Raw genomic sequence first — 24,165 nt, 5'->3', positions numbered from 1 at the left:
TGATTTGAGTGATAGCTAGAGTGTTAAGTTTATGTAAAACACAGATTCCAAATGTCTGAGTAGGTATTATGTTACAACCCAGACTGTCTGGCTCTGTTATGTAGTAAATGTGTGAACTTGGACTAGATATGCAACCTCTTTGTACCTCAGCTTCCTAACCTGGAAAACTGGAATGGTGATACCTACCTCGTAGAATGGTGAGGAGTATATGGAATGACAGGTTTGGTGCCAAGAACAGTGCCTGGCAAACAGAAAGCATTCAGCCAATATTAGCCCATGATGGCAGCGTTACTTTTGACTTAATGACTTGGCATGCACATGGGAAATTTACTTAATGCTTAGCATTGGTAATTCAAGAGTCCAATTTTTTAATTGCTCCAAGGGTTCCAGAGTTGTTTTCAGAAATTTTTCATATGGCACAGACCTAGACTAAAATCAGTCTAATTTTTTTTTCTAAGACAAAAATGTCCCAGACTGTTTTGTTGTTGTTGTTTCTGTTTATGAAATTGACATTCATTTGTATAAGTCAATGGAGAGCTGTGTACACTTTGGGACAGTGACGTACAGCATTTTCCCCTAAAGGAGTTAATGCTGCTTCCTAAGAAGCCAACCATGATTAACTCAGTCACTGGAAAAACCTGGCTCATTATCTCATATAAACAACCCACGGCTCTGAAAGGTCACGCTGCCTATGATGGAGTATTCAAATAGCCAACTGCTGACATCAGACCACGATGTCTTTCATTAGGCATGAAATCTTGAATGATGCAGAAGTAAATTGGATAAATGATCCACTGTCATTAAATCATGCAGGCTTAATTTATGTTTTAAGAAGTGAATATCAAACACATTAATGAAGACTTTAAGATATAATCGTTGCATCAGTTAATTGATCCCTTTCTTAGGCAAAATGTTTAACTCCAGAATTCTGAGAGTTTTATTCCGATACATAATAGTTAAGTTCATTGCAGTTGACAGTTGGGTAAATAGGCATAGAGCTGCAGGCAACTTATTTTCTATGGCCATTTGAAAGGAAACATCAGTCACGAAAAGAAAAATTTCTGTAGAGGAATTTTTGCCTCTGTTATAATACACATCTAATTTAATAAATAATCTAATTTAATATTATTTTGTCTTGGTTTTTAGTTTAAAATTTATTTTTGTATAATTTGTATCTTGAAATGCTTCAGAATTTAAACAAAAGAGTACAAAGCAAAAAGTTTCCCCTTCAATGATTGAGATAAAAATCAAAACTATTGTTATTTCTGAAAAGAGGCAACAGAAACAGATTAACCTGGGGAGGGACATTCAGGGGACATTATAATACTGATACTGTTCTATTTCCTAAACTGTTCATTTTAGTAGTAGTCTTTATATTTTACATAATTACCAGCTATATTCTCTTATATACATGAAATACTTCAAAATAAAAAGTGAAAAAAGAAATCTGTCTTCCAGTCTCTCCTTCAGACATTCAGTTGCCTGGCCACTAGCAATCAACTTTTAGGTTTTCTATCTTAAAGTTGATTTTTGACAAACACTGTTGCAATAAATAACCTTGTAGAGAAGTTATTTCCTATGCATGCCAGTATTAGATTATTTATTGTGTGTGTGGGTTTATTTATTTATTTATTTATTGCAGTAGGATAAACAGTATTTTATAAATTTTATGTTTAGTGTTAACTATTATCTTCTACAGTATGACATGTATGCTATTTATTGGCAGAAGTGTAAATAACATTTCTAGACAAATCTTATAAGGGGGTGTTGTCTTGGGCCTCGCTGACTTGATGCTTGGTGTCGTCATCACTGTTATCACTGTGTTAGTCTTTTAAGCTTTCACTTTCATTGCAGGGCACAAAGAGGGAGCATCTGTTACTGTAGGCTGTGGGGAGAACTATAAACCGTTTTACTGAAGCCCCTAAATTAAAATTTCATTGATCTTTGCTTTGTTCAGGGCAGCCCTCACTTCCCCTGAATCCGACTCTTTAAGAACTGTAGTAAAAGCTTTAATGCTCCTTTTACAATTGTCCTTACTTCTTAATGTTTGCTAACCAAAAAGGTCCCTGAGGTTTCTTCCACAGAGCTCACTGGTTAGAAAATTAAGGTCATTTCTTTCTCTTCTGCCCCACCAAGCAAAAGTACAGCCAGTAAATGTCAAAAAATACATTGGGAATCATGAGAAATATATATTCCTTAGGAAAGAAATACTGGTAGTTTTACAGAAAAATTTTAGACAAAGATGGTTCATGTATTAGCCCATGGGGAAGGATTCAATGTTATTTACATACACTACTCTCGGATCTTCTTAGGTGCTTCTAAACATTTATTAAACAGTAGGAATCACTGAAAATAGCAGGAAAATGCAGTTATCATTTAACACTTAAACAGCTGAACATGATAGCCTAAAAAAAAGAGGAAAATAAATGGTTTTGAGGATTGTTTTTCGTAACCATATACACTTGCTAACACTAGATGGCGGTAAAACACAGACCATGAGGTGGAGGTGCCACTGGCGGTGGAGGCAGCGGCAACCCGCACTGGAAGAGATTCATCACTTCGGTCTTACCTCCGGAAAAAGCCGGAGTCAAGCTTATTTACAAAATAGAAAGGTCATTTTTATGAAAAGAAAATCTCTTTCCAAGTTATGTTTTGTTTAAACCGTATGAAATTGCTGGTTTGTACACCAGAAAAGGTTGATAGACAATTTTATACGGTTCGATCGTAAAAAGAACTTAGATGTCCAGAAGATAGTAGCTGTAATTTAAACTAATTAAGGCTAAAGAAAAGCTAAAAAATTAGCACCAAATGAAACGAGGTGACTATCTTCTTTCACAGCCTGGCAGGGAGGGCCTAGCACAGTCTGCAAGCTTGGGGATGGTGATGAGGCCACAAGATTGTTGCTGCTGGGTGAAGTGGCTGAGGGACAGGCAGGAATATGAGAATATTAGTTATATTTTATTACCAACTAAATAGTAATATTCTATAGCATTAATAACTACTGCATTTTTTATCCTAGAAGTCTCCCAGGTGCTGTACTTTGGTTAAAGATAAAAAGATGTAGTAGTTGTTCCTACCCCGTATTTTTTTTGAGACGGAGTTTTGCTCTTGTGCCCCAGGATGGAGTGCAATGGCGCGATCTCGGCTCACCGCAACCTCTGCCTCCCGGGTTCAAGTTATTCTCCTGCCTCTGTATTCTCAAATCAGGAATATCTCCTTAGTCTGAATGATATGAGGGTTTCTCCAGGGATCCAGCATAATGCTTGGGTTTCCCTGTTTTCTCCTTCATCAGAGTCTACTTCATTTAACATTACACACTTCCACATGAGAATTCTAGTCAACTTAGAGTTTTACTACAGGGTAGTTGTGTCACAAATCCTGGGATCACTGAGTCCGGAGGCAGCTGACTGCAGAGAAGGGTTTCCTACAGTTTATCAGCATTGTGCCTCCTTAGTGCTCCTTGGCCCCCAAGAACTCTGGCCAAGAAAAAACGGTCAGTTGCTGAGTGCACTCCAGTGGGATTCCTCTCTAGCCTTCGTGCCTAAGGAAACACCCACACCAAAGGATTTCAAAACAAACACAAGAGAATACTTTAACAATTGAAATAAAAAAAATTTAAAGCTGTCACTTTCTCTGAGGACCAAAGGGATTCTGAGCTTATAAGGGAAAGCACAAGAAATCAGAGATGGAAAAGAGTTTAGGTTAAACACCAGCAAGAATTTCTAGCCCTGACAGTGTTTTAGACAACGGGATAGACTGTGGAGAGATACTATAGGATCCTTTCTGAAAATTACATCTATCCAAGATGTTTCAGGCTTTAGCCTGGCCAAAAATGTTCAATATATCTTTGCATGGCTTCCTAAATTCTCCTCTATTTTAGGATTTTATTCTTTTCACGTCAAAGGAAACCATGATTTGGAAAGATCAGGGAGGGATCTTTTGTGTTTTGGGGATGGACTCAGGCATAAAGAAATGAGTTCTCAAGAAGAGGCAGAAGATGAGATGGATTTGAGAGAGGATCTTTGAACACTTTCGACAGGGGAGGGCCATTTTTAGGAGCCATAGGAAAGAAAATATGCACAGGAAAATAAATCTAAAGGGTATGAAGGAAAATGTCAGTAGCAGTTATTTTGGGGTTTGGAATTTTAGAAAATTTTCCTTTTCTTTTTCTTATTATTTTTCTAAACTTTTTATGCAAAAAGTTTTTGTTTCGTGTTTTTGTTTTGTTTTGTTTGTTTTTTTTTTTGAGAAGCATAGCTTTGTCATTAGAATTTAGTGTAAAATTCCAATCTTCAAAGCATGCTAGGAAAAGAAGATAATTCTTTGGCCTACTTGGCTAAATATTTTTCTGAGTGACTTTTCTAAAATCAGTTGTTTTCTGTCCTTTGGTGAAAGCAATAATGGTATATCAGGACAAATTAGATTTATCACTTCAAGTGACATAAATATCTTATGTTTTTAGTTTTAAATAGTTAACGCTAAAATAGTGCTTACCATTAAGTGGTAAGTGTTCTACTTTGTATTAAAGAAAATTTGAGGAGTTAGTGATTGGGTCAGCAAAATATGTCAATCATGTCCAACAGGGTTTAAGAGAAGGCCACTCAAACGTACTCACTGGGACTTCTCTCTTACCCACCTCCCCATAGGTGCTCTACCCGTGGTGAAACTCTTCAGGTTTTAACAGTTTTTTTTGTTTTGTTTTGTTTTTAATTCTAGTGGGGCTTTCCAGGTCTTATACTCCAGTAAAAGGCCATTTGTGAAAAACCATGATGAAGCCACTAAAAGAAAAAAAAAAAAAAAAATCAGCAGCCTCTAGAGTAATGACCACTCTCTACAAGGTATTGTGAGTCACTTAGCTAATCATAAGCAAAGTCTTAATATATTATGGGATTATTTTTGGGCATCAGATATGCCTATAAATTATACAGAGTTGATTTATATTCCAAGTTCTATTTTCAAGTATACTAAGTACACATCTTTTTTATTTAAATAGCTTACTAATATGGGCTAAATTATATATATATAAAATTATATATATTTATATCTATATATATTATATATCTTTATATATAAATAATATATATATATAAACTAAATTATATATATGTGTGTGTGTGTGTGTATTTCCCAATATCTTGAAATTCTATTAGCTTTTTTTCTTGGAGATTATAGGTATACTACAGAAAATGTCTAATTAGGTAAAAGACTAGATTTCCTTGGAATTTAAGAGCACTGATTATAGGGTTCAAGTCCAATTTATTAATCTATTTGCTGCAGATTAATAAATACTACTTGATATAAAAGACCATATGTCATACACAGGTCTTTTTTCATTTTTTATTAAATATGTATTTTTTTCTTATAATAATACCTAGATAATTTGGTTAGAAACATGAATAGCTACTTGAATGAACTCAAACTGGAATGATTGGTTCTGTTTGGTGATGTTACTTACATTGCTATGCCATATTTTGTCTGTTCACCTCTCTCTCAGGTCTTTGATACAGAATAATAAGTTTTCTTTCTTTTTTTTTTTCTTGACAGAGTCTTGCTCTGTTACTCAGGCTAGAGTGCAATGGAATGATCTTGGCTCACTGCAACCTCCACCTCCCAGGTTCAAGCAATCCTCCTGCCTCGGCCTCTCAAGTAGCTGGGATTACAGGCACCCATCACCACGCCCAGCTAATTTTTTGTATTTTTAGTAGAGACAGGGTTTCATTATGTTGGCCAGGCTGGTCTTGAACTCCCGACCTCAGGTGATCCACCCACCTTAGCCTCCCAAAGTGCTGGGATTACAGATGTGAGCCACCACACCCAGCCATGTTTTCAATAGTAATCAATTAAAAACCCCTAACTTTATAACATTTTGGTATCACATAATATTATTAAATCATACAAGTGTAAAATTTTTGGACACAGAAATACAGATACTAGAAAGAATTCATGATCTCCAGCAAAACCTTCAGCAAACAAGATATTAACCATCTGAAAAGGATAGTGGTTGTATTTTATTTTTCATTGCCTGCATTAATTTAAAAAGTTACCATTATACATTATGTTACTTATGAATTGATTACATTGTAGGTCTAAGTTACAGTAATGAAAGTTTGGAAAGTTTTAAAAAGTAGAACTATACATAATCCTACTATCTAAACCCTACTATCCATTTAAAAAATAATACTTATGACATTTTAGAAAAGAAACAACATTTTCAGCTCTATACATTTAAACCAATGACAAAGTTTTTATATTATATTTTTGAGCAATTGTGCCTAGCATTTTACAAGCGTGGTATTATTTCAGTGTCTTAGCAACCTTATGAGGTGGGTACTCTTGGAACTGTTATTTAACAGAGGAAGGGATCAGGCTTGGAAAAGTTCAGTGACTTGCTCAAGTCCATTTAGTTGGCAAGAAGAGGTGAAAGGGTATTAATTAGATCTGACTGCCTTTCATCCAGCTCAGTCCCCTAACTTTACCAGTTGAAAACAAAGAGGACTCAAAAAATTTAAGTGAGTTGTCCAAGGTGCAAGAGCACCCTGATGTATGATATAGGACTGATTATAATTTTTACAACCTCTCAGTATTACCTGCATTTCAGTATTTAACATTTCTTACTCGTCAGTGTTGGTTTTAAACCTGCTTCATGCCCCAGGTTAAATCAGTTTTATCTCATTCTGCCCTTAGTTGTCTATACCAGGGACACTCAACTTCTTCTGCACACTGGAAAAATACTGAGGCCTTTAGCAAATACAGATGCTTGGATCAGATCTCCAAATTTTTGGATTTAATTGACCAGGGCTGCAGCCTAAGCATTGGGATAAGAGGTCTCTAGGTTAATCTAACATGCAGGTAGGGCTGAGAAGTACTGGTCTATACATAGAAGATCTGGTCATCAACTCTTTCATATATATATTCCAAAACATTTTAGATCATGTTATCACCTGCTTGCATATATGTCATGTGGTTAAAGTATTTTCATGATTTGTATGCCTAGAAGGAAGAAGTAAACATCAACACATCACTCAGCTAAATCTCTGTACAAATGACATACGTAAAAAAGAGATAAATAAGGTATTAGGTTGAATTGGAATATTGAATTTCAAGCACTGATCATATACCTAATTATACTAGACCTAACTTAAGCCATGATATAGCTTTCTGCTTCTAGTGCTTATGTCAGTTAAGGAACTATGGGCCCAATTAAGTATTCCCCTTAGCTAATTTGTTATTTGAAGCAAAGATACTCTGGTTCTATGGGTTTATAAGAAACAGATTAATATAGCCAAAGCCACTTTCTCTAGCAGTGCTTTTGAATTGCTTGAATGAACCAAGAATTTGTATTTATAGTTGTGCTTGATTTAAAATTAAATTAAATTAATAAACTGAACTAATCCCCCAAATTAAAATTTTACATCTGTGAGAAACCTGCCCATTCACCAAGCTGTGCTTACCTGAGCAAATGGAGTCACAATCAAGTCATCTCCATGTCTGAAAAATAAACCAAATCCCACGTTAGAAACCACCAATAACTCTGTGCTCAGTGTCAATCAGTATTAAACGGCAAGTTCCACTTTCATGAGTTCCCATAGAGAATTACAGTGATTTCATCCTTAATCTTCAGCACATGTTCTTCCCAGCAACTGGGTTAAAAATATGTCTTCTGGGATGTTAACCATCATCCAACTCCCTGGGTAAAAAGAGGGGCTTCTTGATCATCAACCAGGGTCACTGTTGCTTTTTAGGCACACAGGATATGCAATAGTAGAAATCGTGTTCCAGCAGTGGGGTCAGAGTTTTACTTTTGGCTTCTTACTGTAGATATTAGTAAAGGGTGCTGTGGAAGGAACCAGAAACTGCAGTGACTTCAGTGAGAGAACCCTTGACCATCTAACATTTGAAGGTGACTGGCATGGAGTGTTCCACATCATCCCGTGTAAGTCTTAGACAGGCTAGGAACTGTAGATGACATGGGACTGCATCATACACTAATAAAAACCCAGTGCAACTTTCAACTGACTCACATCCCAGCCACTGTAGTTACTGGGGAATGTTACTCTGTGTGTGCTGTTGCTGCAGCAACCCCAGCTACACCGTGCCTGGGTTATGGGAGCAAGGTGTCAGCATGACGTGTCTTGGAGGGACAGGAAAGGGCAAGGAAATTTGTGCAATATTCCAGTTAGAGGAAAGTGAGAAACTGGGGCCCAGGGTTCTTTTGTGGTATTTCTTAGCATGAATAATTTGAGACAAGGACTTCCAGAGTCACCATCAGCTATTTCTTGATCTAGCTAGATAAAATTCCTAAATCAAGAGGGAATGCTGTTATTCAACACAGACAGCTCCCTGGACATGGCCTTAACGGAGAACAATGCAAGTAAACTTTTTGCTCACTCGTGAACAATCTGAAAACGACCTGAGTGGCCCAAAACAACACCCATGAAACATGCTGGGGCACAGGGAGCATATGGATGATGTTACTGAATAAATTGTTACCAATAGCTAGAATAGGTGGCTGTGGTGGTCATCAAACCATGTGGAGATCTTGAAAATAAAAATGTGGGAAATAAAAGCAGAAGAAGGAAAAAACAATGTAAAGGAAGCATGTGTTATTTTACACCCCTTTAGTTCCAGAATCATGTTTTTCAAGAGGCACCTGCTCTTTGTAGAGATTGTTCATAGAACTCTAGAACTCTAAGAAGGCAGGACATTGGGTTTTATGATCATTTTATAGAGGAGGCAACTGAGGTTCAGAGAGGGCATAAGGTCTAAAAGCTAATAAGTGGTAGGGGTAGGATGTCAATCGAAGAATATATTTTCCCATGTTGATGTCTAATTGCCATTGTAACAGTATTAAGAGGTGGGGGCCTATGAGAAGTAATTAGGTCATGAGGACTCCACACTCATGAATGAATTAATGCTGTTATGGTGGGAGTGGGTTAGCTACCGTAAGAGGGGGTTGTTATAAAGTGAGTCCAGCCCCTCATGCTTTCTCTTTTGCATGTGCTCACTTGCCCTTCCATTTTTCCATCATGTGGGATGATGCATCCCAAATACCCTAATCAGACGGTGATGCCATGTCCTTGGACTGCCCAGCCTCTAGAACTGTAAGATATCAACTTCTTTTCTATATAAATTGCCCTGTCTGTGCTGTTCTGTTACAGTAACAGAAACTGGACTAAGATAGTGTTCTTCTGTCATCAATAAATAATTTACATTGACTCTCAAAAAAAAAAAAAAAAAAAAAAGGTTTTCTGAGGTCAAGCCCAGAAAGGCTCTTTCCTAGAACAATGGCCCAGGGTGGGAACAGGCCTGGTGCACTGAAGTGGCAAGGAGGCCATTGAGCCCAAGGGAGCCAGCAGAGAGGGATGAAGTCAAGGAGGAAGAGCAGCTGCCTAGATGAGAAAGAAACAGATACAGAGCTGCAATGAGAAGCTCTGTGATTCTAGAGAATGCAACGTAAGGCAGGAAATTCAGAATCATGGGTGATAATGAGCCAGGCAGCAGATCATGGAGCCCTTGTATGACATATACAAGAACTTGGATTTTACTCTCTGATGGAAGTTTGAGTTGGAATTTCAGCTCTGCCACATACTAGGTGTGTGAAATTGTGCAAGTTATCAAACTTCACTTTCCCTTGGCCTCTTCATCTGTAAAATTGAGATAATAGCACATACATATAGTTATGTTTTGGGATTCAATAAATTGATAATATTAAGTGCTAAAAAATGTGCTTACCACACAGTAAATGTTCAATAAACATTTCTATAATAATAATTAGCAGTAGTAGTAACAACTTTTAAATCATAATGATTTTCGCTTTCCTAAGCAGTCAGGAAATTGCAAAGACTCAGAGAACTGATACTTTGCTAAGAAGGACTCTTGAGACCCTGTGACAGATCTATACAAGATTGAGGGCTTTAAAGGGGTAAAAGTGGAAACAGGGAGACCAGTTTAGAGAATACAAGAGATGAGGACCTAAGCTAAATAGTGGTAGTAGAGAGAGAGGGAAGATGACAGCATTAAAAGCTCTGGAGGAAAGAAAAAGTTCTGGGGAAAAAAAGATATGAAAATTTCAAACATTTACAAAAGTAAAAAGAATGCTATCATAGCAAGTGTATTTTATATACAATATCATCAACTGTTACAACAATGTTGCAAGGTAGGTGATATTACTGGCATTTTTCAGATAAGAAAATTGTAACTCAAATTGGTTACTTAACACAAAGACATGCAGGTAGTAAGCTGCACAGCCATACCTGGAATGGTCCGCTTTTGTGATATTCATTGGCTGATTTCTATGGAACAGCTTAAAAAGACTAAAAACAAAGCTCTAGGAAAATGGCCCAATAAATGCAAATTTCAAAGTGATGCCAGGGTTGGCCAGCTACATTTCTTCCTTGGCCCATCATTCTGACTTTGCCTTCTGGCTGTGTCATATAGGTAAATATAGGGCTACACTTTCTCTTATGTACTTATTTTGAAACAGTAGCCTAACTCTCACAAAACAACTGAGAAATACTTACAGATACACTAGTGCTTAAAAAGCCTGAATACAAAATTCAGAGCTAAGCACTTCAGCATTTGACAACTTTCTACACACATAAAGGCACCTTTAGAATTCATTTGAAGCCAAACATTCTTGTGAGTGGTGGACAAATCAGTAAACTGTGTAGTGTGTTAGAAGTCCAAACACAAGACATTTTCAATAGATGTATATACTACATATATTGCATTCAAGATAGTTCAATGGTTTCTGGAATTTAAAAATGTTATTAAAAATTCCATGATGGGAGGTATATTACACAAGGAGAAAAGACATGCCACCTATTCCTACTTGATTTGCCAGTCTGAAAAACTATTCATCTGCTCCAGTACATGGCCAAGCTGAAGACGTTGTATTACAAAATGGACGAGAGGCAGTTCAGATAACCAAAATTAAAATAATATGAAATATTGTTATTGTCCCAAGCTATAGTCTCTTCTTTCGTTTTATTCTTTATAATTGCCCTACTACAAAGTTTATTTTTCTCAGAACTAAGTCATCTGAACCAAGGCACATCACGAATATGAAATGAATCCATGGAAATACATCTCCTAATTTTTTACATAGATTACATTGGATTTCAATCTTTCAAAACTCAAAAGGGTTGCATATTTATTAAAACATTTAATTTTTCCTTTGGTTGTATTTCCTTTATAAGTATTATAAGTAATATACTTTATAATATTTATGATAATTTACCAGTCTTGCTTTCTTCCCTATGAAAGCATAAAGACAGTTATCATTTTAGTGAAGGAACTATATTACCTTTTTTTTTTTTTTTTTTTTTTTGAGACGGAGTCTCGCTCTGTCGCCCAGGCTGGAGTGCAGTGGCCGGATCTCAGCTCACTGCAAGCTCCGCCTCCCGGGTTTACGCCATTCTCCTGCCTCAGCCTCCCGAGTAGCTGGGACTACAGGCGCCCGCCACCTCGCCCGGCTAATTTTTTTTTTTTTTTTTGTAGTTTTTAGTAGAGACGGGGTTTCACCGGGTTAGCCAGGATGGTCTCGATCTCCTGACCTCGTGATCCGCCCGTCTCGGCCTCCCAAAGTGCTGGGATTACAGGCTTGAGCCACCGCGCCCGGCCGAACTATAGTACTTTTTAATAAATTGCCCAGAAATTGTTTCTGTCAAATATCTCAAGATGGTCTCACTTTAGTAACAGTAAAATGATTCCTAGCATTTCAGTGGCAGATTCCTCAATTAAGGGAAGGTTATAGGCTATCCATTTATTTTCAAAAGTATGTCATGCTTAAATTATCTTTGAATATATACCTAACATATAATTTTAAAATCTTTGTCTAAGTCCTCAACTCAATATTAAAACAGATCTTTTCAGACATACTGTCACTAATAGAATGAAGCAAGTAAAACATATTTTTATTTGTGGTTAGAAGAAAATAAATACAATAAAAACATATCTTTGAATTGTGTTTTACACTTTGCTTATAATAATTTAAAAAGAGATCTGGTAGCTAAGATCAATAGAAGATTCACTTTGTGAATATGATTTGGCTTCAAGTATGTGTGAGTTTTAATGAACTGAATAATCACATATGCTAAAAAAATCCTGTGAAACAAAATGATTCTGAAATCTTGCACCTGAACAACTTTACCCACAGAAACTTTTTAAAGTGCCTTGCCATGTAAAGTGGGGCTGGGAGGGATTATAATACAATGTAATAAATTGCGGCTTCCTAGGCCTACTTGGCTAAATATTTTTCTGAGTCTCTTCTGAGATGGGAAGAGACTATTAGGGTCTCTATAAAGTGACGGGGAAGCTAGATTCAAAGTCACACAGTGAATATTGCCTGGACACTTGAAATTGTACCTCCTGGTAATGTGAATTTTGGGTGAGGATGTTGCAATATTGTCTTTCATATATAACAACAATAACCCTTAACAAAAACAGCTGGGATCTGTTTTTTTTTTTTTTTACTATACTTTAAGTTCTAGGGTACATGTGCATAACGTGCAGGCTTGTTACATATGTATACTTATGCCATGTTGGTGTGCTGTACCCATCAACTCGTCAGCACCCATCAATTCATCATTTATATCATGTATAACTCCCCAATGCAATCCCTCCCTCCTCCCCCCTCCCCATGATAGGCCCCAGTGTGTGATGTTCCCCTACCCGAGTCCAAGTGATCTCATTATTCAGTTCCCACCTATGAGTGAGAACATGCGGTGTTTGGTTTTCTCTTCTTGTGATAGCTTGCTAAGAATGATGGTTTCCAGCTGCATCCATGTCCCTACAAAGGACGCAAACTCATCCATTTTTATGGCTGCATAGTATTCCATGGTGTATATGTGCCACATTTTCTTAATCCAGTCTGTCACAGATGGACATTTGGGTTAATTCCAAGTCTTTGCTATTGTGAATAGTGCCGCAATAAACATACATGTGCATGTGTCTTTGTAGTAGAATAATTTATAATCCTTTGGGTATATACCCAGTAGTGGGATGGCTGGGTCATATGGTACATTTAGTTCTAGATCCTTGAGGAATTGCCATACTGTTTTCCATAATGGTTGAACTAGTTTACAATCCCACCAACAGTGTAAAAGTGTTCCTATTTCTCCACATCCTCTCCAACACCTGTTGTTTCCTGACTTCTTAATGATTGCCATTCTAACTGGTGTGAGATGGTATCTCATTGTGGTTTTGATTTGCATTTCTCTGATGGCGAGTGATGATGAGCATTTTTTCATGTGTCTGTAGGCTGTATGAATGTCTTCTTTTGAGAAATGTCTGTTCATATCCTTTCCCCACTTTTTGATGGGGTTGTTTTTTTCTTGTATATTTGTTTGAGTTCTTTGTAGATTCTGGATATTAGCCCTTTGTCAAATAAATAGGTTGCAAAAATTTTCTCCCATTCTGTAGGTTGCCTGTTCACTCTGATGGTAGTTTCTTTTGCTGTGCAAAAGCTCTTTAGTTTAATTAGATCCCATTTGTCAATTTTGGCTTTTGCTGCCATTGCTTTTGGTGTTTTAGACATGAAGTCCTTGCCCATGCCTATGTCCTGAATGGTACTACCTAGATTTTCTTCTAGGGTTTTTATGGTATTAGGTCTAACATTATGTAAAGGACCTCTTCAAGGAGAACTACAAAGCACTGCTCAGTGAAATAAAAGAGGACACAAACAAATGGAAGAACATACCATGCTCATGGATAGGAAGAATCAATATTGTGAAAATGGCCATACTGCCCAAGGTTATTTATAGATTCAATGCCATCCCCATCAAGCTACCAATGAGTTTCTTCACAGAATTGGAAAAAACTGCTTTAAAGTTCATATGGAACCAAAAAAGAGCCCGCATTGCCAAGACAATCCTAAGTCAAAAGAACAAAGCTGGAGGCGTCACGCTACCTGACTTCAAACTATACTACAAGGCTACAGTAACCAAAACAGCATGGTACTGGTACCAAAACAGAGATATAGACCAATGGAACAGAACAGAGCCCTCAGAAATAATACCACACATCTACAGCCATCTGATCTTTGACAAACCTGACAAAAACAAGAAATGGGGAAAGGATTCCCTATTCAATAAATGGTGCTGGGAAAATTGGCTAGCCATAAGTAGAAAGCTGAAACTGGATCCTTTCCTTACCCCCTATACGAAGATTAATTCAAGATGGGATCTGTTTTAAGGAAAATACAGCTCTTTTAAAAAAAGAACTGGAGTGTTCATGGAGGACAGGTGTAGAAAGAATGAGGGATAGGAAGGCTCAGAAAAAAAGTCATGTTGACACTGCGTGTCTATATGTATGTATGTATACACACATGTATACATGTATGTATGCACGTATGTATGTATGTGAGTGATGAGATTGGTACCCAGGTAACAGTCACAGAAGAATGCAAGTGCAGAAACTTCTAGAACAGTCAGGATGAACTACTGCAGGTCACTGTGGGAGTCGGTGTCACACTGGTCTTAAGTTTCAAGATGTCCAAGGAGGTGCCACATGCTCTGTCACCTTCCCTGCTTACCAGGAACTGAACCAGAGTCATCTTCACTAGTCCCAGGGAGCCTTGCCTCTCCCAAAGAGAAAGACTTGCTGAATCCTGAGCCAGCGCTGCTGGAGGCAGCAGAATACAGGGCTCAACAGTACACTATTGTCTTCTTTTTCCTCATAAGAGAAATGACAGTAGAGTCAGGAACTTCTATTCTCTATCCCCTGTCCTATCCTTCTTCTACTTCTGTATTATTTATCATGTTATTTTCTACCCTTACTCTTTCTGTAATAAGAAGACAGAAACAAGCAAGAAACTGAAAGCAAGAAATCCAAATGCCCACACTCCATTTATGGAGACTTTGTTGGGATCCATAAACGGTTAAGTACTTAAATATGAAAAAGCCTGTTTTCATCTTAAAAAATAAGTTCAACCAACATCAGCACCTGAAAATATAATTTCCTAAACAAGTTCATTCCATGATCGGTTGAAATCTTAAACACACTAGGTGGCAACCTTTCTCTGTTTTACTATGACTAAACCATAAGGAAAAGGAGATATAGTTAACTAGAAGGAAGTTTTTACTTTATGGAACAAAGTCCCCTAATCCTATGATATTTAAAGCATTAGTGGCCATGTAAGACCTACTGCTTTTGAATATCACACATTGCAAATTTTAGCATGACAAATGATTGCATGAACTAGCACTCTGAAGGAGTCACAGGCTGGGGCTTATGTTTGAATCTAATCTTTTTTTTTTTCAATGGCATGGAAGTTCGCTATGTTGCCCAGACTGGCCTTGACCGCCGGGGCTGAAGTGATGTTCCTGTCTCAGTCCATGGAGTGCCTAGGACTACAGGTGTGTGCCACCGTGCTGGTAGAATGGAATCTTGTGCAAACTTTTCTCATCTTCTGTGATTCACTCTCTCTTACTAGAAAGATATTCTCCTCTGAAGTTTGTCAATAGGATTAGGAAATTGATAAACATACAGAAAATTAAATAATATTTTTGAAATAAATTTTAAAGTCCAAGATTTTGATTATTTTGAAATCCTAGTGTATTTCTTCCCTCAGACTAAAAACTGTCATCCATTTATCAATTCACCCTTAACCACTTTTTTTAGAATTACAGAGAAACAAATATGTTCTAATTTTTAAATGAATATAAAAATATTTCTGGGAGCCTAGACTATGTGACAACACCCTAGAATTAGCTATAGGAGGAGCCACATCTACTCACAACTCTCCAGTCCCATCTTCATAAAAGTATGGACATATAAAACAAACATAATATAACCTACCTGATTTTTATGTGTGTGTGTATACATATATGTATATATCTTTATGTACACACACACACGAAGTATGTGCCTACATATACACACTTTGGGAGACATAGAACAACTTAAAGAACCATTCAAAGATAACTATTGATAACATTTTCCCACTGCATGTATGTGAGCACATGGATGTAATACAGTATGTGACTATTATGGAATACACACTTCCTTATAGAATTAGAATCATAGTATATATTCAACTGTATATTCTGCTTTTAGCATTAAACATTAATGAACCATAAAAATTCTACATGCCTTTATTCTTTTTTTTTTTTTTTTTTTTTTAATTATACTTTAAGTTCTAGGGTACATGTGCATAACGTGCAGGTTTGTTACATATGTATACTTATGCCATGTTGGTGTGCTGCACCCATCAACTCGTCAGCACCCATCAATTCATCATTTATATCATGTATAACTCCCCAATGCAATCCCTCCCTCCTCCCCACTCCCCCCTCCCCATGATAGGCCCCAGTGCGTGATGTTCCCCTTCCCGAGTCCAAGTGATCTCATTATTCAGTTCCCACCTATGAGTGAGAACATGCGGTGTTTGGTTTTCTGTTCTTGTGATAGTTTGCTAAGAATGATGGTTTCCAGCTGCATCCATGTCCCTACAAAGGACGCAAACTCATCCTTTTTTATGGCTGCACAGTATTCCATGGTGTATATGTGCCACATTTTCTTAATCCAGTCTGTCACAGATGGACATTTGGGTTGATTCCAAGTCTTTGCTATTGTGAATAGGGCCGCAATAAACACACGTGTACATGTGTCTTTGTAGTAGAATAATTTATAATCCTCTGGGTATATACCCAGTAGTGGGATGGCTGGGTCATATGGTACATCTAGTTCTAGATCCTTGAGGAATTGCCATACTGTTTTCCATAATGGTTGAACTAGTTTACAATCCCACCAACAGTGTAAAAGTGTTCCTATTTCTCCACATCCTCTCCAACACCTGTTGTTTCCTGACTTCTTAATGATTGCCATTCTAACTGGTGTGAGATGGTATCTCATTGTGGTTTTGATTTGCATTTCTCTGATGGCGAGTGATGATGAGCATTTTTTCATCTGTCTGTTGGCTGTATGAATATCTTCTTTTGAGAAATGTCTGTTCAACATTCGCAAATCAATAAACGTAATCCAGCATATAAACAGAACCAAAGACAAGAACCACATGATTGTCTCAATAGATGCAGAAAAGGCTTTTGACAAAATTCAACAGCCCTTCATGCTAAAAACGCTCAATAAATTCGGTATTGATGGAACGTACCTCAAAATAATAAGAGCTATTTATGACAAACCCACAGCTAATATCATACTGAATGGGCAAAAACTGGAAAAATTCCCTTTGAAAACTGGCACAAGACAGGGATGCCCTCTCTCACCACTCCTATTCAACATAGTGTTGGAAGTTCTGGCTAGGGCAATCAGGCAAGAGAAAGAAATCAAGGGTATCCAGTTAGGAAAAGAAGAAGTCAAATTGTCCCTGTTTGCAGATGACATGATTGTATATTTAGAAAACCCCATCGTCTCAGCCCAAAATCGCCTTTATTCTTTTAAAATATTTTTAATGACTCCAATCTATATTTGGTAATCTCTAAAATTTATCAAGTTATGTGAATCCAAATGTACTAAAATGTGAGCATAGATTCTATTTTCAAATAAATTAAAAAAAATAATCATATGGGTTTTTCAGACTAATTTCAGTTCATGTATCATTCATTCATTTTTAAAAAGCTACTTATTAAAGGAAATATGCTTATTTTAATTAAATATACATAAGACAAAGCTAAATATTAAAATGCTACATGAGAAATTGCACTGCACAGGGAATTCATAGGAATGTTAAATATTTTATATTGCTACTTGCTTAAATTAAAATCATGAAACTAATTTCAGACAATAAAAATATACTGAAAAATGTGACTACCAAGAAAATTTTGCAAAACCAAATTATTTTTTCCATATAGTGTTTAAAAGAGATGATTTGTTTTTCCAAAAATAATGTTCACTCTGACAAATTATAAATTTAAGAATATAATTAATGATTTAAAATTACTTATAAAGGAGGCATTAGATTTTTTGATAAACTCTAAGTAATCCATATAGTAAACAAAACAATACGAAAAATACATAAAAACTGTGTATCCTTGGTATTAGACATACTTGAGGATATGGATCCTCTGTATTACTTGGCCTTTTAATTTGAAACTAGCTCCATTTAAGTCAAAATAAATTAAGCAGTACATCTATTTATGAAACCCTAGGGAATAAAGTTCCTAATATAATAAAGCCAACCTCAGTTGCAAGTGAATGTGCTTTTCCTCTTTGGAGCTATTGCCACTTAGAATTAAAATAATCTATTTAACACAAAAACTTGTATTAAAAATCACAACTACCAATACTTTCAATTTAGCAAGAATGTCTGGCAACCTTTTACTGAGAATCAAATAAAATGTAAATTAATATATGAGTAACATTAAAACTGTCTGGTATTGTGTGAGGTAATATCTTCCAAATTGAAACTTTTCAATGCCAAACCCAGGCCACATGTTTGTATATCTAGTTATGCAGCTTTTCTGGTGTTTTGATCATTCTAAATAATTTGAAAAATTTTAAAGAGATGTGGAGTCTCACTCTGTTGCCTAGGCTAGAGTGCAGTGGCACAATTCACAGCTCATTGCAGCCTCAAGCTCCTGGACTCAGGTGATCCTCTCACTTCAGCCTCCCAAGCAGTTGGAATTACAAGTGCAAACCACTATTTTTATTTCTTAAGGCAAGCCAGAATTTTTTTTCTTTTTTTGAGATGGGGGTCTCATCTTGAATTTTAACTCCCACAATTTCCACATGTTGTGAGAGGAGCCTGGTGGCAGACGACTGAATTATGGGGATTGGTCTTTCTGGTGTTGTTCTCATTATAGCGAATGAGTCTCATGAGATCTAATTTTTTAAAAAGAGGAGTTCCCCTGCTCAAGCTCTCTCCCTTTGCCTGTTGCCATCCACATAAGATGTGAATTGCTCCTCCTTGCCTTCCACCATGATTGTGAGGCCTTCCCAGCCAGCCACGTGGAACTCTGAGTCCAATTAAACCTCTTTTCATGATTGTGAGGCCTCCCCAGCCATGTGCAACTCTTGAGTCCAATTAAACCTCTTTCTTTTGTAAATTGCCCAGTCTCGGGTATGTCTTCATCAGCAGCGTGAGAACAGACTAATACAGTGACCTTCAAAGATATTTAGTTTTCTGAAATTTAAACCATTTGCTCACATCTTATTAATATTTTAAGAATTAAGAAACAACTCAGTAGCAAGAAAACAAATAACCTGATTTTAAAATGGGCAAAAAACCTAAATAGGTCTTTCTCAAAACAATGGCCCAACACAGTGGCTCACACCTGTAGTCCCAGCACCTTAGGAGGCTGAGGTAGCAGGATAGCTTAAGCCCAGGAGTTTGAAACCAGCTTGGGCAACATCGTGAGACACGCTCTCTACAAAAAAATTAAAATCAAAACAAGACCTACAAAAAAAAGGTTAACAGGTATATGAAAAAGTGCTCAACATCACTAAGCTTAAGTGAAATGCAAATTAAAACCACAAGGAGATATCACTTGACACCTATAATAATGGTTTTTTATCAAAAAAAGGTAACAAATATTGGTGAAGACGTGGAGAAAAGGAAGCCTTTTAACACTATTGGTGGGAATGTAAACTAATACAGTCACTATGGAAAACACTATGAAGGTTCTTCAAAAAATTAAGGATAAAACTACCGTATGATCCAGCAATTCTATTTCTGGATATCCAGAAAATATATCCAAATAAAATGAAATCAGTATGTCAAAGAGATACCTGCACTCCCATGTTTGGTGCAGCGTTAATCATAATAGCCCAAATATGGAATCAACCTAAGTGTCTAACAACAGATGAATAAAGAAAATGTTACACACACACACACACACACACACACACACACACACACACACACAAGATTCCTATTCAGGCTCAAAAAGGGGATATCTTGCCATTTATGATAATATGGAAGTTCCTGGAATGCATTCTGCTTAGTGAAATAAGTCAGGCAAGAAAGATAAATACCATGTGATCTCACACATATGTAGAATCTAAAAACAAAATCAAACTTATAGAAGCAGAGAGTAGAACAGTGGTTCTGGGACAGGGCCTGGGGAAGAATGGGAGGATGTGGAATGGGAGATGTTGGTGAAAGGGTATGAAGTTTCAGTTAGAAGGATAAATAATTTCAAGATATCTATTGTACAGGCTGGTGGCTATAATGAATAATCATGCATAGTACACCTGAAAATTGCTGAGAGTAGATTTTAAATGTACTCATCACAAAAAATGATAAATTGTTAGGTGATGGACATGTTAATTGCTTGATTTAATCATTCCACAATGTATACATATATCAAAATATTACCTTGTATATAATAAATGAATACAATTTGTCATTTGTTGATAAATAATAAATTTAAAACTAGAATTAGAGCCCGGCCCCATCTTTGACCAAAAAAAAAAAAAAAAAAAAAAAAAAAAAAAAAAAAAAAATCTTTCAACCCCAAATCCTTAATTTTTGGCTCATGTGTGCTCATATCACTTGTGGAGGACAGGCACTGATGATAAAGCAGATGGGACTGAAGTTTATGCAACATAAGCAAAAAATAATCTAGTCTAAAATGGAAACTCTTTATTTGTCATGAGAAAACAATTTAGGCTTCATTAGAGAAAATACATGATGTGAAGGAATGCCTTCAAATTTGTTAGTTATATGATGGCACAAAGACTACCTGTGTTTGAACCGAAATAATTAAAAAATGTTTGGCACTTGTGTGTAGACATATTCACTAAGCATATTAGGTTATTTTGTTTAATAAAAAACAATATAATAGAGAGACTTTTCTAGGACTGCTGATGTCCCAAATTATCATCAGAAGGTTTGAGTACAAAGCTGAGAGTCTGATTTCCATGGAGGGAAGAAGGATGGTGAAAGAGTTGGGTACACGGGCACGGATCCACAAGTGCTCTCATTTTGTGTTCTTAGGAACAGGATCTTCTCTCACAGTTCGTCTTACTAGCAGGCTTGTTCTTAATGCCAGTGGCCCTGCCCTTTTGGTTTTTCTCCAGAATGGGCTCCTGGGAAAAAGATTTATGGTCAACTAGTACAACAATTTTAAAGGTCTGCATGTGGTGAAAAGATTCAATAGATTAAAAGGAAGCCCTTGATCAAACAGAGAGGAAAGCAATGTGTTTTACGAATGCCTACTAGGTGCCAGACATGGTGTTCTACCAACATGCTGAATTTAATTCTGACAACTCTGCATGAAATGGATGCTCATATTCCCATTCTGAGATAAGGAACTAGGCCCTAACAACTTAGGTTACTCATCGGCAGTCATGCCCTTGGCAAGTGACAGAGCTTAGTGGTTTCCAAATACCACTCTAAGATCTAGTACTTGCCCAACAGAATGCTCACCGGTCCTTGTCAAAGTCAAAGTGTACATGGACGACGCAGTGAGATTTTTTTAAAAAAACTACACGTATTCCTTTTGAAAATTCTTTTATTCTGAGATTATGCACTTTTTCACTGAAGTGAAAATGTCTTAAAAAATAAAAACATATATTGATGGGAAATTCCTTGATAATGTTCTTTATCTGGCAAAATAAGGAGTTAGTAATGCTAGGTCAGTGTCCTAGGTATTTTTTGAAATTTTACTGAGTCATAAAATCCCAAGGCATGGAAATGTTCAGTGTAGCTGAACTTGAACCCAGGCGTTCAAATACTGTTTTGTTTTTATCATGCTGCTTTCCGTATGCTCGAATGGATTTAGACTATTCTGAAGGCACATAGAAGTAAATGTTTTAGATTCTAGAACAGCACTGTCCAATAGAATATTTCTTCAACATTCTATTTCTGCAACAGAATATTCTGCAACACTCTTTCTCGGTGCTGTCTAATATGCTATCCACTAGCTAAACACACACACACACACACACACACACACACACACACACACAAAACAATCCACAAAAACAAATCTATCTGGGTGGTTATAACAAATCCGATTTGAAGTTCTGTAAGTACCAAAGAAAAAATGAATTTTGAAACATGAAAATATGAGATCTGCATGTAGTTTTGTTCTCGCTTGGGAGCCAAACAATGAGTTAAAAATTTTGTACATGGGATAATTCATGACATTTATTGGGAGACAAAGTCATTTACTGAATTGGTGAAATGATTTCTTGTCATATCACAACCTTCCATATTTATAGAGGGGTGAGCAGTTATTCTTTTTCTTTCTGCTCTTAAGTTGCCTGTGTCTAAAGAAAGGGTTGCAGGAATTGACACATTATATATGTTTAGATACAACTTTCCAGTATTCAATGTCAGCAAATTTTTCTTGACCCAAGTTAGGAAAAACCATAAAGTCTCAAGGCAATTAACAGTAGGTGGACACAAAGCTTGGGAGATGCTGCAGTGGGCAGATGGAATAATTGGGGATGTTTCCTCAGTGAACCTGGGAAATCATACCACAAATTACCAGGAATCTGAGAGCAAAGCCCAGTGGTTGATATTCCTTACTTGGTTTTCTAAAGAAAAACCACGGGTCTGCTTGATGCTTTCTTTCTATTTATTTATAAAGCACATCTTTAGATGATTCATATTGCAAGGGCTTAGACAGAATGATTTAGCAATACTCACTGAAATATCTTATCTCAAGAAACCCATCACATAAATGTTCCAGTAGTGTGACTGCTTTTCCTTATACGGCTCAGAAAACAGTAAAGGAGACATTGAGAACAATTCATTAAGAAGCTAGGACTGATAAGAAAAGTAAATATTTAAAGTGATTAATGTGTAAGTGAAAACAAGTATTTATATAGGAATCTCAGTGTTGGCTGGAAACATCTCCTTTTCTATCAAGAATTTTTAAAAATTAAATAAAGACAAGAATGCATGCTCCAAACAATTTTGTTTTGTCTTATTTTCATGGATCTATGGTGTCTTCAAATGATACTCTGGCATGGAGTAGGTGCTACTGATATTTTCTAAATGAGTAAAACAATGACAGTATTCAAAAATGCACATCAATTGATACACACCTTTATTTAGAATGTGGAAAACATGTATTGGTTATCTCCAATAGAAGTCAACTTTCTTCTTCTTCTCAGCCTGCCACCATAGGCCCTACTGTTAAGATTTAAAGTTCAGGCTGCGCATAGTGGTTCCTGCCTGTAATTTCAGCACTTTGGGAGGCCAAAGCAGGAGTACTGCTTGAGCTCAGGAATTTGAGACCAACCTGGGCAACATAGCAAGACCTCATTTCTGCTAAAAATTTAAAAAAATTAGCCGGGAGTGGTGGCATACCCCTGTGTTTGGGCTACTAGGGAGACTGAGGTGAGAGAATCACTTGAGCCCAGGAGCTCAAGGCTGCAGTAAGCTGTGATTACATTGCTGCACTCCAGCCTGGGCAACAGAGTGAGACTCCGTCTCAAAAAAAAAAAAAAAAAAAAAAAAAAAAAAGATTTAAAGTTCAAAATATTTATATTTTACAATACACTGGAGCATGGTTTTGATTTTAGTCTTCTTTACTATACAGAGGGAAGAGGGTTGAGATAAAGTGAGAGTATACTAGTATACCTCTAGGTACAATATCCACAATTGGATGAACCAGTATCTCTTCTGCAGTGGCCATTTGCCTCTTAAAATTTCAAGAGGCAGGAACAATCAGTAATTTTCAACTATGGGTCCTTCATCTAGGGGCCATGTTGCATTGAGAGCACTATCCAGGTTACTGGACTAGTTTTTTAATTTCAAAATCGTCTTCAAACTTTCCTTATTTTAGTTTATTTCACACATAACTTGCTCTTAGAGATTGCATTTTTTTGATATGCACTGAAAAATAGGCTAACCTTCCTTGACTGAGGCCAATTCAAGTTTACTTTCTTCTGGCAGGAATTCAATGTCTCATAGGATTGTGGAATAATTGCTCTTGTTATTAAACTACCCCTTCTCCCTGCATTTTTTTAAAGAAAGGAGATATCATCCTTTGAAATGTATTAAATCTGAGGTACAAGCATAATTATATAATCATTATTTATAAGTTTAAACAATTCAAAGTCACACTCTTTCTCTTATATACAGGAGTGAGAAAAACTCACATGATTTTCTTTAGAGTTTTTCTTTTTTCACATTTAAAAGATTTACAAGTGAGTTCAGTCTTTAATCCCAGCACTTTGGGAGGCCAAGGTGGGAGGATCACTTGAGGTCAGGTCAAGACCAGCCTGGCCAACATGGTGAAACCCCATCTC

The 24,165-nt window shown here is 36.6% G+C and overlaps 1 protein-coding gene across 6 annotated transcripts in view; it reads right to left on the bottom strand.

The window, feature by feature from the left end:
• The window catches only part of PDE4D (phosphodiesterase 4D), a 1,457,192-nt gene that overhangs the window by 225,543 nt on the left and 1,207,484 nt on the right, over window positions 1-24,165 (bottom strand). For all 6 annotated transcript variants that reach the window (XM_030926718.1, XM_030926714.1, XM_030926719.1 and 3 more), the window contains one exon: window positions 7,452-7,488. In XM_030926718.1, coding sequence (XP_030782578.1) covers window positions 7,452-7,488 — 37 coding nt within the window. The remainder of the gene's footprint in view (window positions 1-7,451; window positions 7,489-24,165) is intronic.

This window comes from Rhinopithecus roxellana, chromosome 3, assembly GCF_007565055.1.
Source record: "Rhinopithecus roxellana isolate Shanxi Qingling chromosome 3, ASM756505v1, whole genome shotgun sequence".
Taxonomy (NCBI): Eukaryota; Metazoa; Chordata; class Mammalia; order Primates; family Cercopithecidae; genus Rhinopithecus; species Rhinopithecus roxellana.
This window is presented reverse-complemented; position numbering and strand designations above follow the sequence as displayed.